The 21,640-nt window shown below is 42.2% G+C and overlaps 1 protein-coding gene across 3 annotated transcripts; it reads right to left on the bottom strand.

Annotated features, from left to right (window-relative positions):
* Positions 1 to 436: 436 nt before the first annotated feature.
* IMPA1 (inositol monophosphatase 1) lies at positions 437 to 21,362 on the bottom strand. Of its 3 annotated transcripts, none has more exons than XM_040994002.1 (9): positions 21,320 to 21,362; positions 18,270 to 18,335; positions 17,755 to 17,888; positions 16,121 to 16,225; positions 14,776 to 14,821; positions 12,203 to 12,311; positions 10,890 to 10,998; positions 3,601 to 3,752; positions 437 to 1,830 (listed from the first exon to the last, which is right to left on the bottom strand). In XM_040994002.1, exons 2-9 carry the CDS (start codon positions 18,330 to 18,332, stop codon positions 1,715 to 1,717), a joined length of 834 nt encoding a protein of 277 aa, XP_040849936.1. In that variant the 5' UTR covers positions 18,333 to 18,335; positions 21,320 to 21,362; the 3' UTR covers positions 437 to 1,714. The 3 variants fall into 3 exon arrangements, with proteins under 3 accessions (XP_040849936.1, XP_040849944.1, XP_040849955.1); XM_040994010.1 differs by lacking the exon at positions 21,320 to 21,362 and adding an exon at positions 18,905 to 18,936; XM_040994021.1 differs by lacking the exons at positions 437 to 1,830; positions 10,890 to 10,998; positions 21,320 to 21,362 and having other exon boundaries at positions 3,683 to 3,752; positions 18,270 to 18,515.
* Between the last annotated feature and the right edge of the window lie 278 nt (positions 21,363 to 21,640).

Raw genomic sequence — 21,640 nt, 5'->3', positions numbered from 1 at the left:
TTGCAATCCTGTGAGGAACCTGTTAATTATAGGAAGAGAAAAAACTTGCACAGAAAAGAAATTTTAATACAATGCTTGTTAAATAACTAGGGAAAAGACGTCCTACATTCTACAACGAGTAATTAATTTAGCAAAAACTGTATAAATCACTATGCTAAAAAGAGGGAGAGATAACTCAGGGGGTCATCACTTGTAATAGTAAGTTTTCAGATAAACAGTTAAGTGAAAAAGTTATGACACCCAAGCACATTTACACTGGAGCTGCAGAGCTACCTATGGGAAAAATGGTAAGGCCTTTCGGAAAGTCACAGCAAACCAAAATATACAATCAATCACCACTACATCATCATTGTATTTCAAATATGTAATTCAACACAAAAACCCCTAAAAGTAATTTAAAGTATAAACTTTAGTACTTCAGTAATGTATCGACTACACTTTTTATTTAAACTTTTATTCGTGATAGCATTAAAACAGATTTAACCGCAAAAAAACACCTGAACTTGGAATACAGTATGAGATTTTTAAAGTAAAAGTGACCAACAGTTTAGGTACAGACATTATTTATAACACCTACATCTTGGTATCATATATACTTAACATACTAAGTATATACAACAATAAAATAACCTCCCTATCTTGAATACTACAAAGAGGCATTTTTCATCTTATCCATTGCAAGGCTCATACACCCACAACAGAATTTAAAAACCTGTTCACAAGTCAAGGGACAAAGCTAAACAATGCATTAATCTTTTAGAAATGTCTATGAACCAGTACAATTTTCTTCTTGAGTTTCACAGGCCAAGGACTATGAGGAAATGCTGAAAGGCTTCGCAGGACCCAGCAGCAAGGAAGTTAAACAAGGAAAGATCAAGAAAACACACCATGTATCTGCCAGCTCAACCACAGCAGGGTGAGTACTCAACTCGGGAAAGGTCAGGCCGCACCTAATTACAACAGGTACCTGAGCGAGTGCTTCTGGGCAACGGTTTCTTTTCTGACCCGAGGATTTGGACATTTAAGGGAATCCAAACATCCCGTAATGAGGTGATTTAGAAAACAGTAATAAGTATTAACTACAAAAATGTCTACAATTGGTGATACCACCTGGCAGCACGGATGGTAATGTGAAATATAAAAAGGAAAACTAGGTCAATTGTTACTTTAGGACCTGAAGCATACAGAATGCTGAGTCCATTTTGGACCATCTACGGTCTGGCAGTTACTATGCCAGGTTCTCTGGGCACACTGATTCACAGCAAGGGCGTCCCTGTTACATCTTTACACATATTTAAAGATGGCCTGAAAAATCAAAGGGAAAACTGTCTCCACAAAGCAGATGTTCTGATGGAGGGTTCTTGTAGATAAATATTTCTGAGGCTCATGTTTTCCTGAGGAACACATCTGCCCAAAACACACATATCAATGCACACTTCTGACCAGCTTAGTTTGTGATACAGCTATCTCATGAACAGTTTACTGCTTTTGTATTTGTCCTAAAGTGCATTCTTAACATGCAACATTTTTTAAAACAGTGAAGCAAACATGGGTACTACTCTTACATATTCCAGTCTTAGTCTATGGAGCAATTGCCAATTTTTTAACCTGGATACCAAAGAAAATTTAGATCAGTACCCCACGTCTGAAACAGATGTCCATCAGTGCATGAACAAATCTGGGGGGAAGTGGCTGTGACTGTGAGCTACCGTCACTAATCCTCATCGTCCCTCTGGAAAGGAACGATCTGTATTTCTTTGGCGATCCTTTCTGCTAATGTTCTGGTGCTTGCTGCAATTATTCTTCGTGACATCAAATCAAATGGTCCTCCTAAAATCAAATCAAATACAAAAAATGATTATATCCCGCAGAAAAATAATCCAGAATGCAGCCAATCCAAACATTTTCTTAACATATATTTTCATGTTTTATTTGAAAGACAAAGGGAATGAAGGAGGCAGAGAAAGAGAGAAAGGTAGAAAGTGAAGAGGGGAGAAGGAGAAGGGGAGAGAGAAGGAGCGGGGAGAAAGAGAGGAGGAAGGAGAGTGAGGGGGAGGAAGAGGGAAAGGGGGATAGAGAGAGAGAGAATCTTCCATTCCCTGGTTCACTCCCCAAATGCCAACAGGACTTGGAACTGGGCCATGCTGAAGCCAGAAGTGAAGAACTTGGACCTTAGCACTTACGCCGTTATTCGTGGCTTCATAAGGCGTTCATTAGAGCATCGAGCCTTGGCTCTCAGCTACACACTCCTAGGGAATGCAGATATCCCGAGTGGCGACTGGACTGCCGTACCCAGTCTTCAGTACTCCTCAAAAAAATCCACTGTCACATCATCACAATGTTTAAGCCCTAGCTGCAGGTAAGTGATTTCTAAGCATCTTTAAAAAAAAGATTGAGAAGCAGAGAAAGAGACAGAGGTAGACACAGATTTCCCATCTGTCTGCCCAGAGTAGCAAGACAGAGACCAAGAGCCAGGCTCTCCATGCAGGCCTCCCACGCGGGCACCAGGAAGGCAGTGACTTGAGCCACCACTGCTGCCTCCCAGGGTGCCCGTTAGCAGGAAGAAAGAACTGGGAGATAGAGCCAGGCAGTGCAATGCAATTTGCAGGCAACCTAACCAGCATACTTTTAGGCAAAATGTCCACCTTTAAGCATATTTTAAATGATTTGTTCATATATTTGAAAGAGACACAAAGAGAAAAAGAGGGACAGAGAAAGATCTTCGATTTGCTGGTTCATTCCCCAAATGGCCACCATAGCTGAGGATGCGTCAAGCAATGCCGGGAGCCCAAAACACCACCAGGGTCTCCCCTGTGGGTAGCAGGGTCCCAAACACTTGGGTCACCACCTGCTGCTTTCCCAATCACATTAGCAGGGGACTGGATTGGAAGCAAAGCATCAGAGACTTGAACCAGCACTCATACGGGATGCTGGCACTAACTGTGCCACAGCACTAGCCCCTGGGCATCCCCTTTTAAGTAAACCAACCAAGATGCTAGTGTAGAGGTGGAAGAACAGATCTAAGCTAAAACTAATTTGAAAAATTGTAGGTCCCGGTCTCCCAAGGGTTTTCCAGTTTCTTTTTTTTGTGCAACTTCATTACCTATTTATTGCTTGGCTTCTATAGAAGAAATTTAACTCCAGTTTAAATCCAGCCTGTTTTTATGTCAAGTTTTGCACCACTCTCCTTCCAGCCTTAACTTGTGGCCTTTCCACCAGATCACTGCTGAATTATTTCAAATTTAAAAATTCAGCATCAACTCAAAGCAAGTATTCATCATTTCTAAGCTGAAAGTGGAAAGTGCTGGTGGAGGAATCCACTGGCAGTCTCCCCCAGCATGAGCCAAGGAGCTCTCCTTACAGGCCTCAGACTCTGCCTGGCCAGCCTTCTGCAACTTCTCAGCGCTTCCTGACACTCAGTCAGAGACAGTCAATTATTAGCCATTAACTACACTCCTGTCACGCAATGCTTATTCTGACTTTGCAAAAAATTACACTGCCTGTTTTTATATCAAACATTTCAAAACAAGATAAAGAAAAGTTCATCAGAAGTGAAAACAAAAAGCGCCTTTTGATTTTTTTAGTCTTCTGTGATTTTACCTGTTACATCCATCAGCACGCCACCAGCTTCGGTAACAATGATGCCAGCTCCTGCCATGTCCCAGCAGTGAATTCCCATTTCGTAATACGCATCTGCTCCTCCAGTCGCCACGAGGCACATATTTACGGCTGCCGTGCCAACACCCCGGATCCTGACAAGCAACATTCCAAAATAAGACCTCAAAAATAATCCTTTCAAACAAGCCATCCCTTCTCAACTTTAGTTCTTGTGTTGGGTGAAACAACTTCAACCAATCTAGAGAGTCAGTACAAAAAGGGGCACAGAGTATTTAACTTCACAGTGAAAATGTGTAAAATCTAGTTATCCAAGTTCTGTGATAAATCACAGACCAAGTCTCACAAAAACAATTAGTTAAAAAGATATGCTAGTGGTCACTGCCAACTGAGTGGGCACCACACACATGACCGCAGGCCCACCAGCACGCCCAGGCTCTGCCCAGACCCCAACCTGCCACGGCAAATTACTGCAGGGTTACCTCCTCACAGCATCTCTTCTTTAGAGCCATACTAAGATAAATATGAATACTACTAGATCGTCACCCTAGGAATAACTGAATTGGGCAAAATCATCAATAAACACTAAAATTAGCAGCCAGCCATGTGATATTTACCATGTCAACATATGCCTCAACATATGTAACAGTTAAAACAGGAAAACTAGCACCTTTGCAATTGTCCACCATTACCAAATAGTCAAAATCACATCACTCTGAGGGCAGTGTTGTGGTATGATGGGTTCAATGTCCTCTGTGATGCCAGCATCCCCTACCAGTGCCAGTTCAAACTCCAACTTCTCTACTTCTAATCCAGCTCCCTGGTAATGCTCATGGGGAAGCAACAGAATATGGTCCAAGTGCTTGGGTTCCTGTTCCAACATGGGAGACCTGGATGAAGTTCCTGGCTTCAGCCTGGCCCAGTCCAGCCACTGTGGCCATTTGGGGAGTAAACAAGATTCTCTCTCTAACACTGTCTTTCAAATAAAATAAGCAAAATCTTCAAAAAAAAAATATCACCCATAACAAAACAAAAAGTATACTGTGTTTCCTGGATGAACACCGCGGGCAGTGCATTCCCTCTGTGGCATTCCTATGAAAATGGACAATCTAAGCACAGACAAGAAGAAACAATACAAACACACAAGACAAAATCAGTAACCACACCAGAAAACAGCTGGCCTATACGTCTCAAAAACGTCAAGGTCTCACAAAGGAAGCTAGGCAACTGCTCTAATCAAAGGAAATTGAGGAGAAATGACAATTAAACCCAGCGCATGACCCTGGACTGGAACTTGCGTGATAATTTTTTAAAATATTTTTTTATTTTACTTGAAAGCCAAAGTTACAGAGAGAGTGAGAGGGAGCTATAAAGAGATCTTCCATCCAATGGTTCACTCACCAATCGGCTACTAGGGTGAGCTGGGCTGGTCCAAAGCTGGGGGCGACAAAGTCCTTCTGAGTCTCCCACCTGGGTGCAGGGACCCAAGGCCTTAGACCATCCTTTGTACCTTTCCCAGGCCATTAGCAGGGAGCAGAGCAGCTTGGACTCGAACCAGCCCTCATATGAGATGCCAGCACCACAAGCCTAGAGTTAGCCTGTGATGCCACTGTGCAGACCACATGGAAAACAACTTTTTGAGAACTTGTAGTCTCTGATACAGCTCCCCCTAAGGCATACAGGAAAGCAGTAGAAGATGGCATGAGTGCTTGCACCCCTGCCGCCCACATGGGAGACCCAGATGGAGCTCCAGGCTCCTGGTTTCTGCCTGGCTCAGCCCTGGCCATTCTGGCCATTTTAAGTATAAACCAGAAAAGGGAAGATATCGCTCTCTCTCTCTCTGTTACACTTTGTCTTTTAAAACAGAGACATTGACACTGAAAAGTATCATGTCTACAAGTCACTTTCAAATGGTTTTTGTCCAAATTCTTTTTAAAAAAATTGCAATTCATTTATTTGAAAGGCAGTGTGTCAGAGACAGGTAGGATGACATGGAACTCTTCCCTCTCCCAGGTTACTCCCCAGACAGGTGTGGAAGCTGGCCTGGTTGACGCCAGGACTCTCGAATCTCATCTGGGTCCTCCCCATGGACAGCAGGGTCACAAGTAACTGGAGCAGAGCTGGTGGAACTCAAACCTGAACACTAATATGGGATGTTTGTCACAGGCAGTGGCTTAACCCACAATACCACCTAACTGACCCATCACACTTTTTTTTTAAGCTGATTCAGTTAAAACTGATCATGTTTCAGCCCTGTCCCGATACCACTCCCAGCTATGGGCATTTGGGGGATGAACCAGCAAATGCGAAGGTTTTGTTTGTCTCAAATAAAAGAAACCTAAAATATTGTTTCTGATATATTTTTCACCCCAAGGTAAACTTTTTTTTTTCAAGATTTATGTTTTATTTAAAAGGCAGAGTTACAAAGAGACAGAGACAGAGACGGACAGAGATAGTTTATCTGCTGGTTTATACTCTAAATGACCATGACAGCCAAGGCCCAGCCAGACTGAATTCCAGAGCCAAGAGTTTCTTCTGTGTCTCCCCTGTGGGTGTAGCGGCCCAATCACTCAGGCCACCTTTCACTGCTTTCCCAGGCCCATAGCAGGTAGCTGGATTGTAAGGACAGCAACTAAGACACAAACTAGCACACATTCTGGATGCTGGCATAATAGGCGGTGGCTTTACCCTCTATGCCCAATGCCAGCTCCCTAAAGCAAATTTTAAAAAGGGTGGTGGGGGGAACAGTGGGTGATATGGTACAATGGATTAAGTCACAGCTTGGGATGCCCACATGGTACATCACAGTGCCTGATTTAAGTCCCTGCCACAAATTGTTTCTAATCCGGCTTCCTGCTAACCGATCTGGGAGGCAGCAGACGATGACCCAAGTGCCCATATTCTTGCCGCTCACGGAGGAGACATGGGTGGAGTTGCTGGCTCCTGGCTTTAGGCTGGCCCAGCCCTGCTCACTGCAGGAACTTCAGGGGTGAGCTAGCAGATGCAAAACACTTGATGCCTGTCTCTCAAGAATAAAAACATGTAAGCAAACAGAAAGAATAAGGGTGAGCATATGGCTCAGTGGCTATGCCGCTGATTGGGAAACCAGTACCCAACACTGCAGCACCTGATCCAAATCTAACATCCTCTGCCTGCAATCTAGATTCCCACTTCCATGTACCATGGGATGCAGCACGATGACTCAAGTACTCGAGTCCCTGCCGAGACAACTGGATGGAGGGGCTCCTGCCTGTCAGTGTTGAGGACATTTGCGGACTGAACCCGAGGATGGGAGAGCTCTATCTAGTTCTCGCTCTCTTCTCTAGCTCTCCACTTTTCAAATAAAACAAAAATAGTAAGTGAAAACAAAATGTAAATGAACAGAATAGCATGATGTCTGGAGTGTTTTTGTGCCCATCAAATTTAAGAACTACAAAATGCAAATCCTTTCTACAAAGTTGCCCAAATAAAAACAAATTAACTTTAATAACTTCTGTTTTTCCATTTATAAAAAGTGTATTTCCCCTACCTTTGTACATGGGATGTGTAAGCATTCACACTTCACGCTATGAGAGGAAAATATGAAGACCTTTCACAAGTAATCCCTTAGTATTCTATTCAGAGATAAAACCCTGATCTAGAACTCTGACAGATATCAGCAATGCTTCTCAATCTACTTTTTTTTTTAAAGATTTATTTATTTGTTATTGGAAAGGCAGATTTACAGAGAAGGAAAGACAAAGCTCTTACATCTGCTTGTTCACCCCTCAAGTGGCCACAATGACCAGACGCAAACCGAAACGAAGCCAGCAGACAGGAGCTAGGAGCTTCTTCAGGTCTCCCCTGTGGGTACAAGGTCCTAAGGCTTTGAGCCGTTCTCTAGCTGGAAGAGAAGTGAAGCAGCCGGGAAAGAAACTGGTACCCATATGGGATCCTGGCGCATGCAAGGCAAGAACTTTAGCCACTAGGTTACTGTCCTTGCCTTGCATGCGCCGGGATCCCATATGGATGCCAGTTCTAATCCCTGCAGCTCTGCTTCCCATTCAGCTCCCTGCCTGTGGCCTGGGAAAGCAGTCACGGATGGTCCAAAGCAACCATGTAAGAGACCAGGAAGAGGCTCCTGGTTCCTACCTTAAAAAAAAGTTTATTTATTTATGTATTAGAAATGGAGGGCCAGGCGTTGTGGCCTAGCAGCTAAAGTCCTCGCCTTGAACACCCCAGGATCCCATATAGGTGCTGGTTCTAATTCCGGTGGCTCCACTTCCCATCCAGCTCCCTGCTTGTGGCCTGGGAGGGCAGTCGAGGATGGCCCAAGGCTTTGGGACCCTGTGGGATGCCCGGAGGAGGTTCCTGGATCCTGGCTTCGGATCGGCATAGCATTGGCCATTGGGCTCACTTGGGGAGTGATTCATCGGACGGAAGATCTTCCTCTCTGCCTCTCCTCCTCTGTATATCTGCCTTTCCAATAAATAAATAAATCTTAAAAAAAAAAAAAAAAAGAAAAGAAATGGATAGATAGGGGAAGGGAGGGAGAAAGGGAAAGATTCAAGGGTGGAGGCGGTGGGTGGAGAGAGAGATCCTTCCATCTGCTAGTTCACTTCCCAATGGCCAAACAGCCAGGGTTGGGCCAAGGAAAGCCAAAGCCTTTATCCTGATCTCTCACTGGAGTATGTAAACACCCAAGCACTCCGGCCATCTCCTGCTCCTTTCCCAGCCAAGTCATCTGGAAGCTGCACGGGCAGATGAGCAGTTGGGATGCAGCCTGGCCTCCTGATATGGAATTTCCACATTAGCAGCAGCAGTTTAACCCAAGCACTGCAACATTGGCCCCATCTACTTCTAATGAACTTCAAGGGCTCTCTGCAAGGCGTCTCGCAGGCAGCAAGAGCATACCCCTTAATAGATAAATATTACCAAAGAATTATTAAAAAAAAAAAAAAGACTGCTTGGTAGGTCGTTAAGACTACCGTGCAGAATATGTACCACAGCCTGACCCACCTGTAGTGCTACAGCGGACAGAGCAAAGAGGTCTTCGGTGTCACAGACAGTTGGCCATGACCTTCAAAACAGTTTTAGCTTTCCTGTCATTGGAATAGTACTGGCAACTTACCTTAGACCACTTTCGTAATGACTTTTTTACAAATGATTTACGTAGTAACTAGTAGATTTCTTAACACATAAATGGGCCTTAATTTCAACTAATTATGAGTATGATGAAATTATTCATAAAGCCATGATGCCAGCAAGCTTGATACCACATACAAAATGGATTTCAGCTACTGAATTCCAAATTTAACAAAGGCAATGGATTGACAAGATTTCATTTTATCTCCTAGACGTTATCTCTTAGTTAAGAGCTACTAGATGCTTCTCCTTGTTTAAGGCATCTGTTTTATGACTCTTCAGGTTCACTTTGTTCCATAAAAACAATTCAGAAATCACACTGAAAAACTGAAGAGTCATCTGAATGCAAGAGATCCTACAACGAAAGCAAATCAGCACTGCTCCTTGGTAACATTTTCCTGGTTTTAGTTTTGAAAAAGAAATCCTGATTGAAAAAAAAAAAATTCCTTTTACTTTATCCAACAGCAAAATAAAAGGTTCAAGTTGTAAACCCCTTGGCACTCTTTTACAGCCAATAGAATCATTTTATGGCCTAATGGCTAAAGTCCTTACTTGAGACCAGCTCCCTGCAGTACTGTGTCGGGAAAGGCTCTGTACCTACATACCAGGGACCCACGCTCTTACCCGAGTACTGCCACAGGCCACACACTGACCCCATAACTACAGCTGGGACAACGGGCAAGCTATATCCTGAGTGTCCCAACTCCTAAAAGGGATTCTTACACTGGAGAAAGAGAAAGTATCTGGAAGCCAAAGCTCTAGCCTTATTCACAAACAGCTGCTCTAAGCCTCAGCCAACCTCTCAACAACATTAGAGAGGATTAGCTGCCGATTTTGATCAGTTAAGAGTCTTACACGTCAGTGATACTGTTCTCAGGGAGGAAAATGTAGAAGAGTTAATGGTGAAATAAAACCATAAAAATATTTTATTCCACAGCTTTTCAAAGTATGGTTTTTTAAGCAACCACAATAAACGTCAGAGAAATGCTACTAAATAAAGCTGGTAGCTATATTAAGCCTAAGGTTCTCAAATGGTACCTTGTTAAAGATAAACCTTTGCTTTTAATTTAGAGACTGACAAATTTTTCATTACAAGACTCCGGGGGTTTGGTCTGTAAGAGCGGCATCCTGACTGAGATGTCCTGTCTACCTTGGAAAAAAAAGAGACCAATTACATTAACAAGGAAGACAGAAAATCCACAGATCTATTGTCAGCATTTCTAGGAATCAACAAGCATAGACACTATGAAAAGAAAAAAACACTAAAAAATAAGGTGAATGAACTAGGAGAAAAAATGAGGTAAAAAGAAAAATCGCAGCTTAAATATTTTTATTAATAGATATCCCATTTAAAAGGAAAAGAAAGGAAACCAAAGTGAACCAAAAGAAGCTACAAGAATGAAAATAAGATACAGGAGAGAAGCAGTAGATGAAATTAATAAATTATTATCCTGGTTCTTTTAAAAACTAAACCAAATATACCTATTACCAGGTAATGTAACAACATTGAAACATATCAGAAAGAACAAAAAAGGCCCAAATATACTAAATAACAAGTGACAAGAGGGAAATAACTCCTGAGATAAACCAGAAACTGACGAGTACAGCTAACAGATTTAGGTCACAGAAACCATCTAAATTAAAGGAGGCTAAAGAGACCTGGTAAGTTAACGCAGCGCCAAATCTAGTCCAAATCTTCCACTGGAGAAAGAAAAATGCCACAAAGGGATTATTAGGTCCACTGACACAACTGAATATAGGTGGCAGAGTGGACGAAAGTCCACTGATAAAGTCAGTAATTATACCATGGCTATTCAAGAGATTATTCTGAGGAAGTGAATAAAGGATTCAGAAATAAAGGAGTCACAGCACGCCCAGGAACACATCCATCCACACAGAATATAAATGGTCAAACAATGGAGTCAGACACAAACACGTGACTGCAGATAAGGATTATACAACTGTTGTTCACACTACCTCTACAATTTTACAAGTTTGAAATGATTTTCAAATAAAGTCTCCAAAATTGCTTCTCAAAATTACAATTATGGTATTGACCCCATGTCTATTAGTAAACATTTTCCTAGCTGTAACAAAGCACAGTCCTTTACAACGTTAAATGATCTGGACTCTTAGCTAGGAAATCTTACCCATGAACAGGAATGCAAAGAAGTTTCTCCATATTAGAAAGAATGATTTTTACAGTCTCTGGTGTTCTGGAAGAGCCCAGCTCAGTCACCAAGAGTGATTTGGTAATATCTAAAAATAAAACATATAAAATAATCACTAGATAGCAATAATCAACAACCCAAAAGCTGACACTTCTAATTTAGACTAAGCATTTGTATTCTTCTTCCTAGCTTTATTAAATCTGCTTCTAAGCCTTAAAAAATGAATAGTGATGATTTTATTATCCTTGTCAAAATTTTTACAAAAAATTTAGCTTCCATGATCTTTACCCAAAAAGTACAGAATATAATAAATTATATTTGTAATTAATAAATCAATCTTCCTTCTTGTAGGGAACGAGCAAAAATATTTTAAAAGTAAACAAATCAGAAGTTAAATTCACTAGGAATTTTAAGCACAAATTTGCAATTAAAGCCACAGTTAAAATCTGTCCTCTATTGTCTAGGTTGATTCATTGCCTGTGACTTGCATTTCCCTGGAATATGCTGTGATTTCAGTTTGTACACTCTAACACTCCTCACATTTCCACTCTTCCCATGTACTACTTCTAACAGTCACTGAATTAGGTTATATATTAAATAAACTGAAATATAAACATAAAAATGCAGTAAATTCTATGAAAGCTATCACATTCCTTCAGTTCTATGTTGCATGTTAAGAGCTAAATAAAAAGGAAACAACTAGAAATCTCTCAAGCTACATTTTTGACTGGGGCAAAAATATAATACCTAGAAGCCTTCTGAATTCAGACTGTCTCAAGCTGTTCTATATTCCTTTAAAAGTACAAACTGGAAACATGTTGAATATGGTTAACAGAAGAAAGGGACTCAAAATTTCATTCAGCTATCATATAAGCAAAAGACTTCAAATACACTCATCTAGTTTATTAAACATGATTCCCAGTTTTAAACTGTCTTTTTTTTTTAACTTATTATATAATTATGTTGGTCCAGTGGCTGATTGTCAGAGGAATAGCATGAGGAGCTTGATACAGGAGCTGTAATGAGAAACCATGGATTCTACAAAGGTAGGCAGGAACCTGGTCTCATGTTCAAGTTTGCAACGCCCTAATAAAAACAGCCTGAAGTGTGTTTGCTCAATTACACTGCTTCCCTTGCTTCTACCACCATACTCAAAAATGTAGTCAAAAGTGGGGTGGGGGGAACCACATTCCATGAAACTGTTAACATGTGGAGAACTCCACTGGTTAACATTAAAAACAGGAAAAAAGTACTCAGTTATCAACAACACAAAAATTGGATGATAAACTTACCTTCCTGTTGTGAAACCTGAAGCTTTTGGCCATTACAAAAGGCACCTTTTCCTTTTCTGCCAGTATACATCTTATCTTCTATACAACTGTACACAACTCCAAATTCCATCTGCAGCAGGAAAACAAGTTTTCCTTACTGAATCCGAGTTTTCTTTATAAAACCATACTCTTATTGAGAAAGCACTATCAAACTCAGGTATACCAGTAGTACTATATTCAAATGGTTACATTTATAATGCTAAAATCTAGCCTTAACAAAGAGGTTAGCATGCTTACAACCTTTTTACTTGCCTTCAATCCTTTTCTAAACTCTGGTAGCAGCACCCTGACACCTCCTCTGTTCAGTCTCAGATGCTTCTATTTCCTATATTGAACATTAGCTTCTGTGTCATAATTCCTGGCCTCACAGGGTCTCTCACAAATTGTTCCATCAACTGGTTCCTCCTCCTGTTACATTTCTTTTCTGGTACATTTTCATGAAGTGTCTCTATCCCTTGCTGCTATAGTTCAAACCTGTGTTCTCCAAAGCTGATGCTGAAATTTAATTATAGGCGCAATAGTGTAGGAAGCAATTAGGGCAGAAGGACTCTAAGACACAATAAAGGCTTAATGAAGGGGCTTCCAGAGATGAATTCCCTATCGTCCCTTCCACCTTCTGCTATATGAAGATGCTTCCTGATCCCCACTGGAAGACATAACGTCCAAGGTCTGGGAAGAAGACAATGAGGCCACCTTTCATGAACCAGTCAGCACCTTGGCCTTAGACTTTCTGAATCACACACCACTAAAATTGCACTGCAAAATATCCTACCTCCAGTCTTTTGTTATATCAAGTGAATTAAGGTGATTATGAAACCTGCTTTTGCCTTTACACTGCATAGTCTAATCTCCCTGCAATCACATTACTTCTATCCTGACCAGTCATCCTGCCACACAGAGATCACCAGTGAACTCGTAGTGTCCTCATCCACCTTATCTAAAGGACTGGAGACTGCTGGCCACCACCAACACTTCTTTAGCACTTAATTCAAAACCTCCAGTATCCTCTTGGTCTTCTTATTTCACCCAATCAGTGCAACGCACTCGGTGTGATTCTGAACATCCTTTCTGCTTAGCCCTTAGAAGTTGTTTCGCCTTCATCCACTGCTTCCACTTCCGCTTTCAGTTCTCCGTATTCTTACAGATTGGCCCTTTCTTGTTCCACAAATTCAGCTACTACCCACAATTCTGCCTCCCATTAACCCTGGTAGCAGAGATACAAATCTTTGCTTCAGAACAAAATCTTGCAGAAACCTGAGTTCAAAATCAATCAGTGCCTCATCATGTCTCATTCCTTCTCCACAAAATTCTTCACTTTTTATATTGTAAAATACCTCCTGATTTTATATTTCCATGGATACTCTCATTCTTCACCTTTGTTCAGAATCATCCCTTCAGCATAATCCCTACACTGTTGGAATTACCTCTCTTTCCATTTACAAATATCCTCTAGTTTCCAACTTCCTAGAAACAAAAATCTAAATTTCCTCAAGTTAACGGACCGGAGACCTCACAGTAAGGCCACTACTGCTTTGATGAACATTTCACTGCTACCCTCAAAGAGCATGCACTTCAGGTTCTCCAAGGTGTTCTGCTTAAATCACTGTCTTTTGGGCTGGCACCCTGGCATAGCCAGCTAAGCCTTGACCTGTGGTGCTAGCATCTCACATGTGCGTAGGTGTGAGTGCTGCTGGCTCCACTTCCAAACCAATTCTCTGCCAATGTCCTGGGAAAGCAGCAGAGGATGGTTCAAGTCCCCCAGCCCCACACCTGCATGGGAGACCTGGAGGAGGCTCTAGGTCATTGTGACGTCATCGTTGTCTCCCAAGTGCTCCAAAGTAGAAAGCAAGTGTCTTAACCACTTGATTAAACATCTACTTCTACAAAGCATTTTAGCTCCCAAGGCAATTCTTACCATACGTGACTCTACTATCACATACATGGTAGTGTCAATTTTTCTTAATGAGCATTATGTTTTAATTGTTTTCTATTTAACTTTTTTTTCCCCTTATCTGAAAGGGAAAGAGACAGAGAGAGACAGTAACACACACTGAGACCTTGCCCTCGCTAGCTCACTCTACTCCCAAATGATCACAGAAAGCATGGGAGAACCAGGAGCCAAGCACTCAGTCCAGTTCTGCAATGCAGGTGATGGGGCCCAGGAACCTGCTGCCTCTCAGTGGCCATTTGCAGGAAGGTGGAATCAAAGCAGAGTCTGAACTTGACCCCAAAGTCCTAAGCAATATCATACCCATCTTCATTGCTGCACCTCACATCCATTCCTTTAGTACAGTTTAAATACTGAATTGTATTTCAGTTCTTTACATGAATTTTCTTACAACTACTGCTCTGAGAAAACACTGTATTTCCTTCCTTGGAAATCTGTCATGAAGTGTTTAGTGATCTTGTAGTGTATATTCAAAATAATACAGCAATATAAATTGAAGTCAAATCTAAATTACGGAGATAAAGTTAGTCTTTCTCACAAAACAAGAATAACATGTTTTATCGATCACATATTTAAAACAACATACCTTTTTATTTACAACAAAGCCAATCGAAACAGCTACAAAAGGAAACCTTTGAAAAAAAATGCAAATTTAGTAAGATAAACCAGTTCAATAAAATTTATCTATTCATAATGTGGGTACTTACAAAAATTTTCATTTAAATAGCACAATCCTTCCTTTCCTCCCCAAACAAGCCAGATATAAAACACAGTATATTATATATAATACTTTATGTAAAATAAGAGGGAAAAGAGTAGTAAATATGTGGGATTTTTACAAAGTTCATGGAAATGTCTATCACCTTTTAATTCACTTTTATCTGTGAACTTTTTAAAGTGCTCTCCTACCCACAGATACAATGGGGAAGGGTGCATCCACAGGCATGTAACATAACTGAAGAAATTATCACAAAATCGACCACACGGTCACCTCCAGAGAGGATTCCAGGTGACTCTTAGCCCTCTCCCCATTTTAAATGTTCTGAATATCAAACATTATAATAACTACTATATGTACATTATATAGTTCCTTTCCAAAACATACAAATAAATCTTAAAATGTTTGAACTGATCGTGGTTTAAAAAAAGTCTCCTTTCTTGGGCCCAGCGCAGTGGCGCAAGTGGTTAAAGGTCCTCGCCTTGCACGCCCGGGATCCCATATGGGCGTCGGTTCTAATCCTGGCAGCCCGGTTCCCTTCCAGCTCCCTCTCTGTCTCTCCTCTCTGTATATCCGCCTTTCCAATAAAAAAATAATAAAAATAAATCTTTAAAAAAAAAAAAAAAAAAAAGTCTCCTTTCTTTAGTAATTGTTTTGGCACATCCTGGTCTCACGCTAAAATTATAAAAACCAGTTATCTGTTTTTACCACAACATGCAATCTGGAGCTTCACGCATGAAAGGTTAAATATCTAACATTGTAGTTTTAGCAAAAATATTATCACAGTGTATCACAATCTTATTTTGAAGATCTTTCCACATTTAAAATATTTGACAATTTCATATTCATATATTCTAGACCTTAACCTTACACACTGTAATAATTCTATATACAATAGAAATATGTTCAGCTACATAGTATCTTCAAATATAATATTTATGTATAATCTTACCAAACTGGACTATCACTTTAACTCCCATATACCACCCACTGTGCTTTCTTCTAGTGATAATAAAATACTGAGTTAGAACACACTGACTCTTGTGTCAGGCTGAACACTAAGTTCGTACACAATTTATACATATTTTCTAAGAGTAAAAAAGAATAAGCAAGTTACACAATTCTCCAAAGAGTACACCTTCCTGGATGAATGGCTGTAAAGGACAACTGGGCTATTGTATAAACTGGCAATACTGACAACCGAAAGCCGTACCTATGAACAAAGTTGGTGGTTCCATCAATAGGGTCAATGATCCACGTGGGGTTGTCGGTTAAGACACTCTTCTCTCCAGCTGCCACGGACTCCTCACCAATGAAACTGCAAACAAGCAAGACGAAGCTCCTGAGTATCACTCGACTCTCAACCATCTTCAAAGACACAAAACCTACCAAAAGTCTCTGTACTCCTTCCCAACCGCCCCTTCTCCTTCCTACAGTCACAGCAGGGAGGAATCCTTACGTCCCCAGAGCAAAGTCATGTGTAAAGTCACAAAACTCACAATTCTACAGTGTGACTGCCACACGTGTACATCTGAAACAGCATTTGTTGCATAGGAGAAATTAATCAAATGTGATGGTTCTAAAACTAAGTTCACCAACTCTCTAATATCCCTCTCTTTGGGTTGTACAACCCAATATCCTTGTCTATGATGGATACAAGACCAAGTGACTCATTTCTAATCAGTGTGTCAGTCAGAGATCAGTTCACACCACAACCCTACGGTTTCCATCTTGTTCCTCAGGAGAAGCCAGCTGCCAGGGAGTGAGCTGCCCATGAAGAGGCTTGCATCCAAAGAACTGGGGCAGCTGGCAGCAGCCTCCTCCCAGGGAACTGCCTGCCAACAAGTCCGTGAAGGAGCACAGCCTGCAGTCCCAGCTGAGGCTTGTGATGACTGTGGACCTGACCGACAACCTGACTACAGGTTCATGAGCGGTCTTGCCGAGAACGGGCAGCTAAGCAGAGTGAGGACACTGTGTGACAATAAATGCTTACCATCTACACCTCAAAGTTTTTAGGATCATGTGCATCTCAGTAATTGACAACTAACACACAGCACTTCGAGAAAGCACATCACCCACCATGGGTACATGACTGCCTAAAACACTCCCTGCTATCAAGCTAACGTTAACTCCGGAAGTGGAATTCCAGCTCACTGGCTTTCTTCCTTCCTATTTTTTATTTATGCTCCCTTATTCAACACTGAATTGTCCTAACAATAATTACCATCTTCTTCTTTTTTCTCCTCTTTTTTGAGCTTTAAACCTTTCTGCTTAGAGGATTTGGCTATAACTTTCAACATTTTTTTCTTCTTTCCAAATGTTAGAAAGACCAAGAACGACCAACAAGGAAGTACAGAAAGAACACTGCCATGGCTTCCATGTGAGAATCAAAGTCTGATTCTGGAATTGTGTCTGTCACCCTCCCATATGAAGAAGTCTGCAATGTGACGAATAAAATCAAACTTCTAAATCATGACAACAGTAAACATTTCCCACATTAACTTCCCACAACATTGCAACATCCCTCTTATTAAAAAGGAATCCCCACCCCGACCCTCTCTGAGGCCCACATGGGCAAGCATTGCTCTCAACTCTGTAAGTTAAGAAGAAAAAAGAAGGAATCCGAATGCTGCCTCTTCCTTGCTGGCCGGCTGCGCATGGGCAGCAAGTTCAGGGTCCTGCAGACTTGTCCCTGGAAAGGGTGCCACAGATGAAAGGCCTGCCCACACCCACACCATACCCCGCACCTCTACAGCTGGGCCTCTCTCGTTGCCCTGAATTTGCCTGAGCTACCTGACAACAACCTAGGTTAATCATTTGATGGTATGAAATCGAAGTAAGAAATACCTGTGGGACGGGTATTTTTCCTTTATGGAAGCAATAAGCATTTTCTCAACTTTTTGGTCAGTAGCCGTCACCAAATCAGCAGGAGAACTTTTAATCATAACATTCATTTCATTTTTCAGAGCTTCACGAACCACCTGAAAAAGATTTTTTGTTAAACAAGCAAAAACAGCCTCAATAATCTTAAACAGTAAGATGAGATACAGAAATAGTTTAAACCACTGTAACATGTCTTAAGTGACATAAACAAAAAGTTTTCTTGCAAAAATGTCTACAGAGTAAACCTGTAAAGGTTAGAAGCGACTAAGGACAAAATTCTACATTCTTAGCGCTCAAGTTTCATCCTGTAAAACCTGGAGTAGTCACTGTATTTATAACGTGTTCAGTAAATTAAAAAAAAAAAAAAAAAAACAGAAAGAAAGAAAGAACTGTGAATTCATCAAAATACAAGTTTTATTTAAAAAAGTAACCACATTCTGCCTTCAGCCACATCACCACAGACAAATATCACTCCTTACCTCTCCAGCCTGCCTGGCCAGCGTCACTGCATAATCCATGCATTCCTGCCAAGGGTCAGCCATCTCCTGGACACAGCAACAGAGAACACAGCAGTCACGGATCTCATCTGTTCGTTGTACAAATCAGTTCACAAAAGCCATCTACAGCCAAAGGCTTCCCTTGCCTATCCTAGAGTTTAGTTATTGAAGGTTTATGCACAGGCTTTGTAAAATCAGTTTTAATCTAAATTACCTCTGCTGTAGAAACATTTTCATTACAAAAAAACCATTCTATAAAATTGTCTCCCAATGTGTGCATACTTTATCATATCAAAAAGCCAAAATCAAACAGGAAAAACCACTTGTTTGCGAAGTAAGGAATAAAGGACTCAGGAAGCATTTTAAAAGATAGGTACAAGTCTGTGTGGAGAACAAAATGAAAATGAGAAACACTGGGAATACAGAAATAGAAGAAGCAGTGAAACCAAGACACACAGGCCCAGCATGGTAGCCTAGTGGCCACAGTCCTTGCCTTGTACACACCAGGAGCCCATACGGCACCGGTTCCAATCCTGGCTGTTCCACCTCCCATCTACCTCCCTGCTTGTGACCTGGGAAAGCAATCAAAGATGGTCCAAAGCCTTAGGACCCTGCACCTGTGTAGGAGACCCAGAAGAGGATCCTGGCTCCAGGCTTCGGATGAGTTCAGCTCCTGACACTGCAGTAGCTTGGGGAGTGAACCAGCAGACAGAAGATAATTCTGTCTCTCCTCTCTGTAAATCTGACTTTCCAATAAAAGTAACTAAAATCTAAAAAAAAAAAAAAAAAAAAAGGCAAGGAACACAAGACGGTTGTGCTGAGTAGCAGGCAGCTAAGGGCTCTGCAAAGGAAGTACTACTACAAGGTTGCGAACACAGAGAACTGGAGACTCAGAGAAGTCATCTACCCAAGGTCCCAGTCTCATGACACTGTCACAAACTCAACAGCTCCAACAGTCTGCAGCTCTATTAGATTTATTATTCCTACCCTGAAAATCTGAAACATTCCAAAACCTGGGACTTTTGTGAGCGCGGATGCAGAGCCACAAGTGGAAAATTCCAAACCTGACCTCAGCACGATTGGTCACAGCAGACAGGGACACAGAACCTGTGCACAACCACCTGCAGGCTCTGTGTACCGGGGGTGCATGAAACAGGAACAAATCGTTTAAACCTGGTCTTATTCCCAGAATATTTCATTATATATGTACAAATATTCCAAAATCTATAAAGCAGTTCTGGCCCCAAGTATTTTAGAAAAAGGATATGAAGACTTGTATATATTCTGATGGAAGACTCCAGGATTGAAAAAAAGTTCTTAAGGCTACAATAAAACTTATTTCCAGGAGTTTCAGGCGTGGGGGAAGCAAACATATTTGAGTTCTCAACTATCCCAGCTTTCCACTGACTCCTGGAGACTAAAATAGCAGTGTTAGCTTCAACCGCACTGTAATAACATGTGTACTGAATGCACTGGCCACTTTAAAGCTGCCAACCTCAGAAAATGTGTTATGAATAAAACAACCTTAGTGTTGTCTTCTTTAAAATGGGGAAAAACTGACCAGGTCGTAGAAGACTACTCAAACATCTCAATCAGGATTACCACGTTCTAGCAGAGCAGAGGCAAGGAGGGCAGGAGGAAGGGCGGCCACTGTTGGGCTTCCGCTAAGTGTTTCATCTTCCTGATGTAAGCTTTTGAAAGAGTTTAAAGCACAAGCCCTTATTCTTGAGTTAAAAGTAACTCTTAGTGTTGTAGGGTTTTTTGATCCCAAATACGGCAGCAACCGCAATTCTTGTCTCGCAGGAAAGAAGAATTTTCGTGCGGACACAGTTTAGCTTTTATTAGAGAAGTTGAGAAAGGAGACTCCTGTCCTAGTGACGGGAGGGGGCTCCGAGACAGAAAAGACCCTTAACCCCCGCTGTAGTGGCAGGAGGAAAAGAGGAAAGACCCTTACCCCCTGCCAGAGTGGCAGGAGGAAGAGTAGAAAAAGAGACCCGTATTAATAGTGGGGTACGCACCTTTTAAAGGTTTACTTCAAAGGGGCTCTCCAAGGACAAAAGGAAATTCCTGGTCCCCCTGGTATCTGGGTTTGGGGCAAAAGATCAAACAGGTGTCAGACCTTGGACATTCCTGGCCTTGGGAATGAGTACTATTTTCTCCAGTCCTTCAATGATAAGGAGACCAGCCTGAGGCCCTCCTATACAATGGCCAGAGATAATGGCTGATACTTCAGGTGGGCAATTGATATGCTAATATCACCCTTGTCCCTTGGAAGAGACGTGCTCTGGTGAATCCAAGACATGGTGGGGAAAAAATTCTTTTATATTTGAGGAAAAATGACTTGGGGACCCAGAATTCCCTAACTGCCTACTACCCAGCCTAACTCCTCTCACAATAGGAACTTTTCAAGAACTGCTGCAAACTGTGCCTTTTGTCATTCTTCTCCCAGGTGTGAGGAGAAAGGCTGTAGACAGAGGAGTTGGGGCAAGAGACATCATTTGCTTTGGGAAAGAAAGCTTAGCAACAGAACAAATACCGCTATTAGAGAGAGAGGGAGAGAGAGAGTGTGTGTGAAGGACGCCCGGGCTTTCCACCTCGGCCACGGACAGAGAAGGGGGGACCAGATCTCATAGCTGCTAATGTAAACCAACACCTTTATAATATGAGCACACAGCAGCAGAGGTCGGGGGTCTGCACTGCACTCCTCAGGAAGGGACAGAGAAAACTTGGCACACCATGCAGGCAGACCTGCAATGCCCCCCTTACACGTGCCGTGTCTTCTCATTTCTTCAGAGGGGCTACGTCTTAGGAACTTTCCTTTCCCCCACACCACCATCGCAAGGGCTGGGCTCCACCTTGCAGTCCCTGTCGCCGGACAGCGAGGTTGGACGGACCCCGCGCCGGCCGTCCCGCAGCGACAAACCGCTCCTCCCGGAGACACGGGGCGGCGGCTCGGGGTGCCACGCTGACCGCCACGCCGACCGAGCCCGCTCCCCGCCGGCCAGGGAGGAAGGCAACACCCCGGCTCTCACCTCACGTCCTCAGCCGTCCCAGACGCAGCCGGCGGCATCCACGACTCAGCTCTTCCGGAGGCAGAGGGGCTGCCCGGGACAGGAAGTCCCGCCTCTGCAAGGTCCGCCCCCGGGGCGTGGCCTCCTGGGGACCGCCCAGTGCCGGAGCTGGGCTTTAATCTCGGTGGGTTCCCCAGGACTGGTGATGACGCCGCACACCAGCTTTGCGCCTCAACACCGACTTCTGGCTTACTCCGGTCCTTCCATCTTCCCTTCTCCTGCTTGCCATTTCTTGTCTACATTTTTAAAAATTTCCTTTTTGTATTCAATACTAATATTTTG

Source organism: Ochotona curzoniae, unplaced genomic scaffold (assembly GCF_017591425.1).
Source record: "Ochotona curzoniae isolate NIBS_2020 unplaced genomic scaffold, NIBS_Ocur_1.0 contig_1071, whole genome shotgun sequence".
Classification (NCBI taxonomy): Eukaryota; Metazoa; Chordata; class Mammalia; order Lagomorpha; family Ochotonidae; genus Ochotona; species Ochotona curzoniae.
Note: the sequence above shows the minus strand (reverse complement) of the source record. Positions and strands in the feature narration are given on the sequence as shown.

Bases quoted from the DNA above. Each gene is read 5' to 3' on its own strand.
- IMPA1 (XM_040994002.1), bottom strand. From the start codon at position 18,332: ATGGCTGACCCTTGGCAGGAATGCATGGATTATGCAGTGACGCTGGCC. The intron at 17,889-18,269 runs GTAAGGAGTGAT...AATCTTTTTCAG, and splicing joins TGGCCAGGCAGGCTGGAGAG to GTGGTTCGTGAAGCTCTGAA. The intron at 1,831-3,600 runs GTAAAATCACAG...ATTTGATTTTAG, and splicing joins CGTGCTGATGGATGTAACAG to GAGGACCATTTGATTTGATG.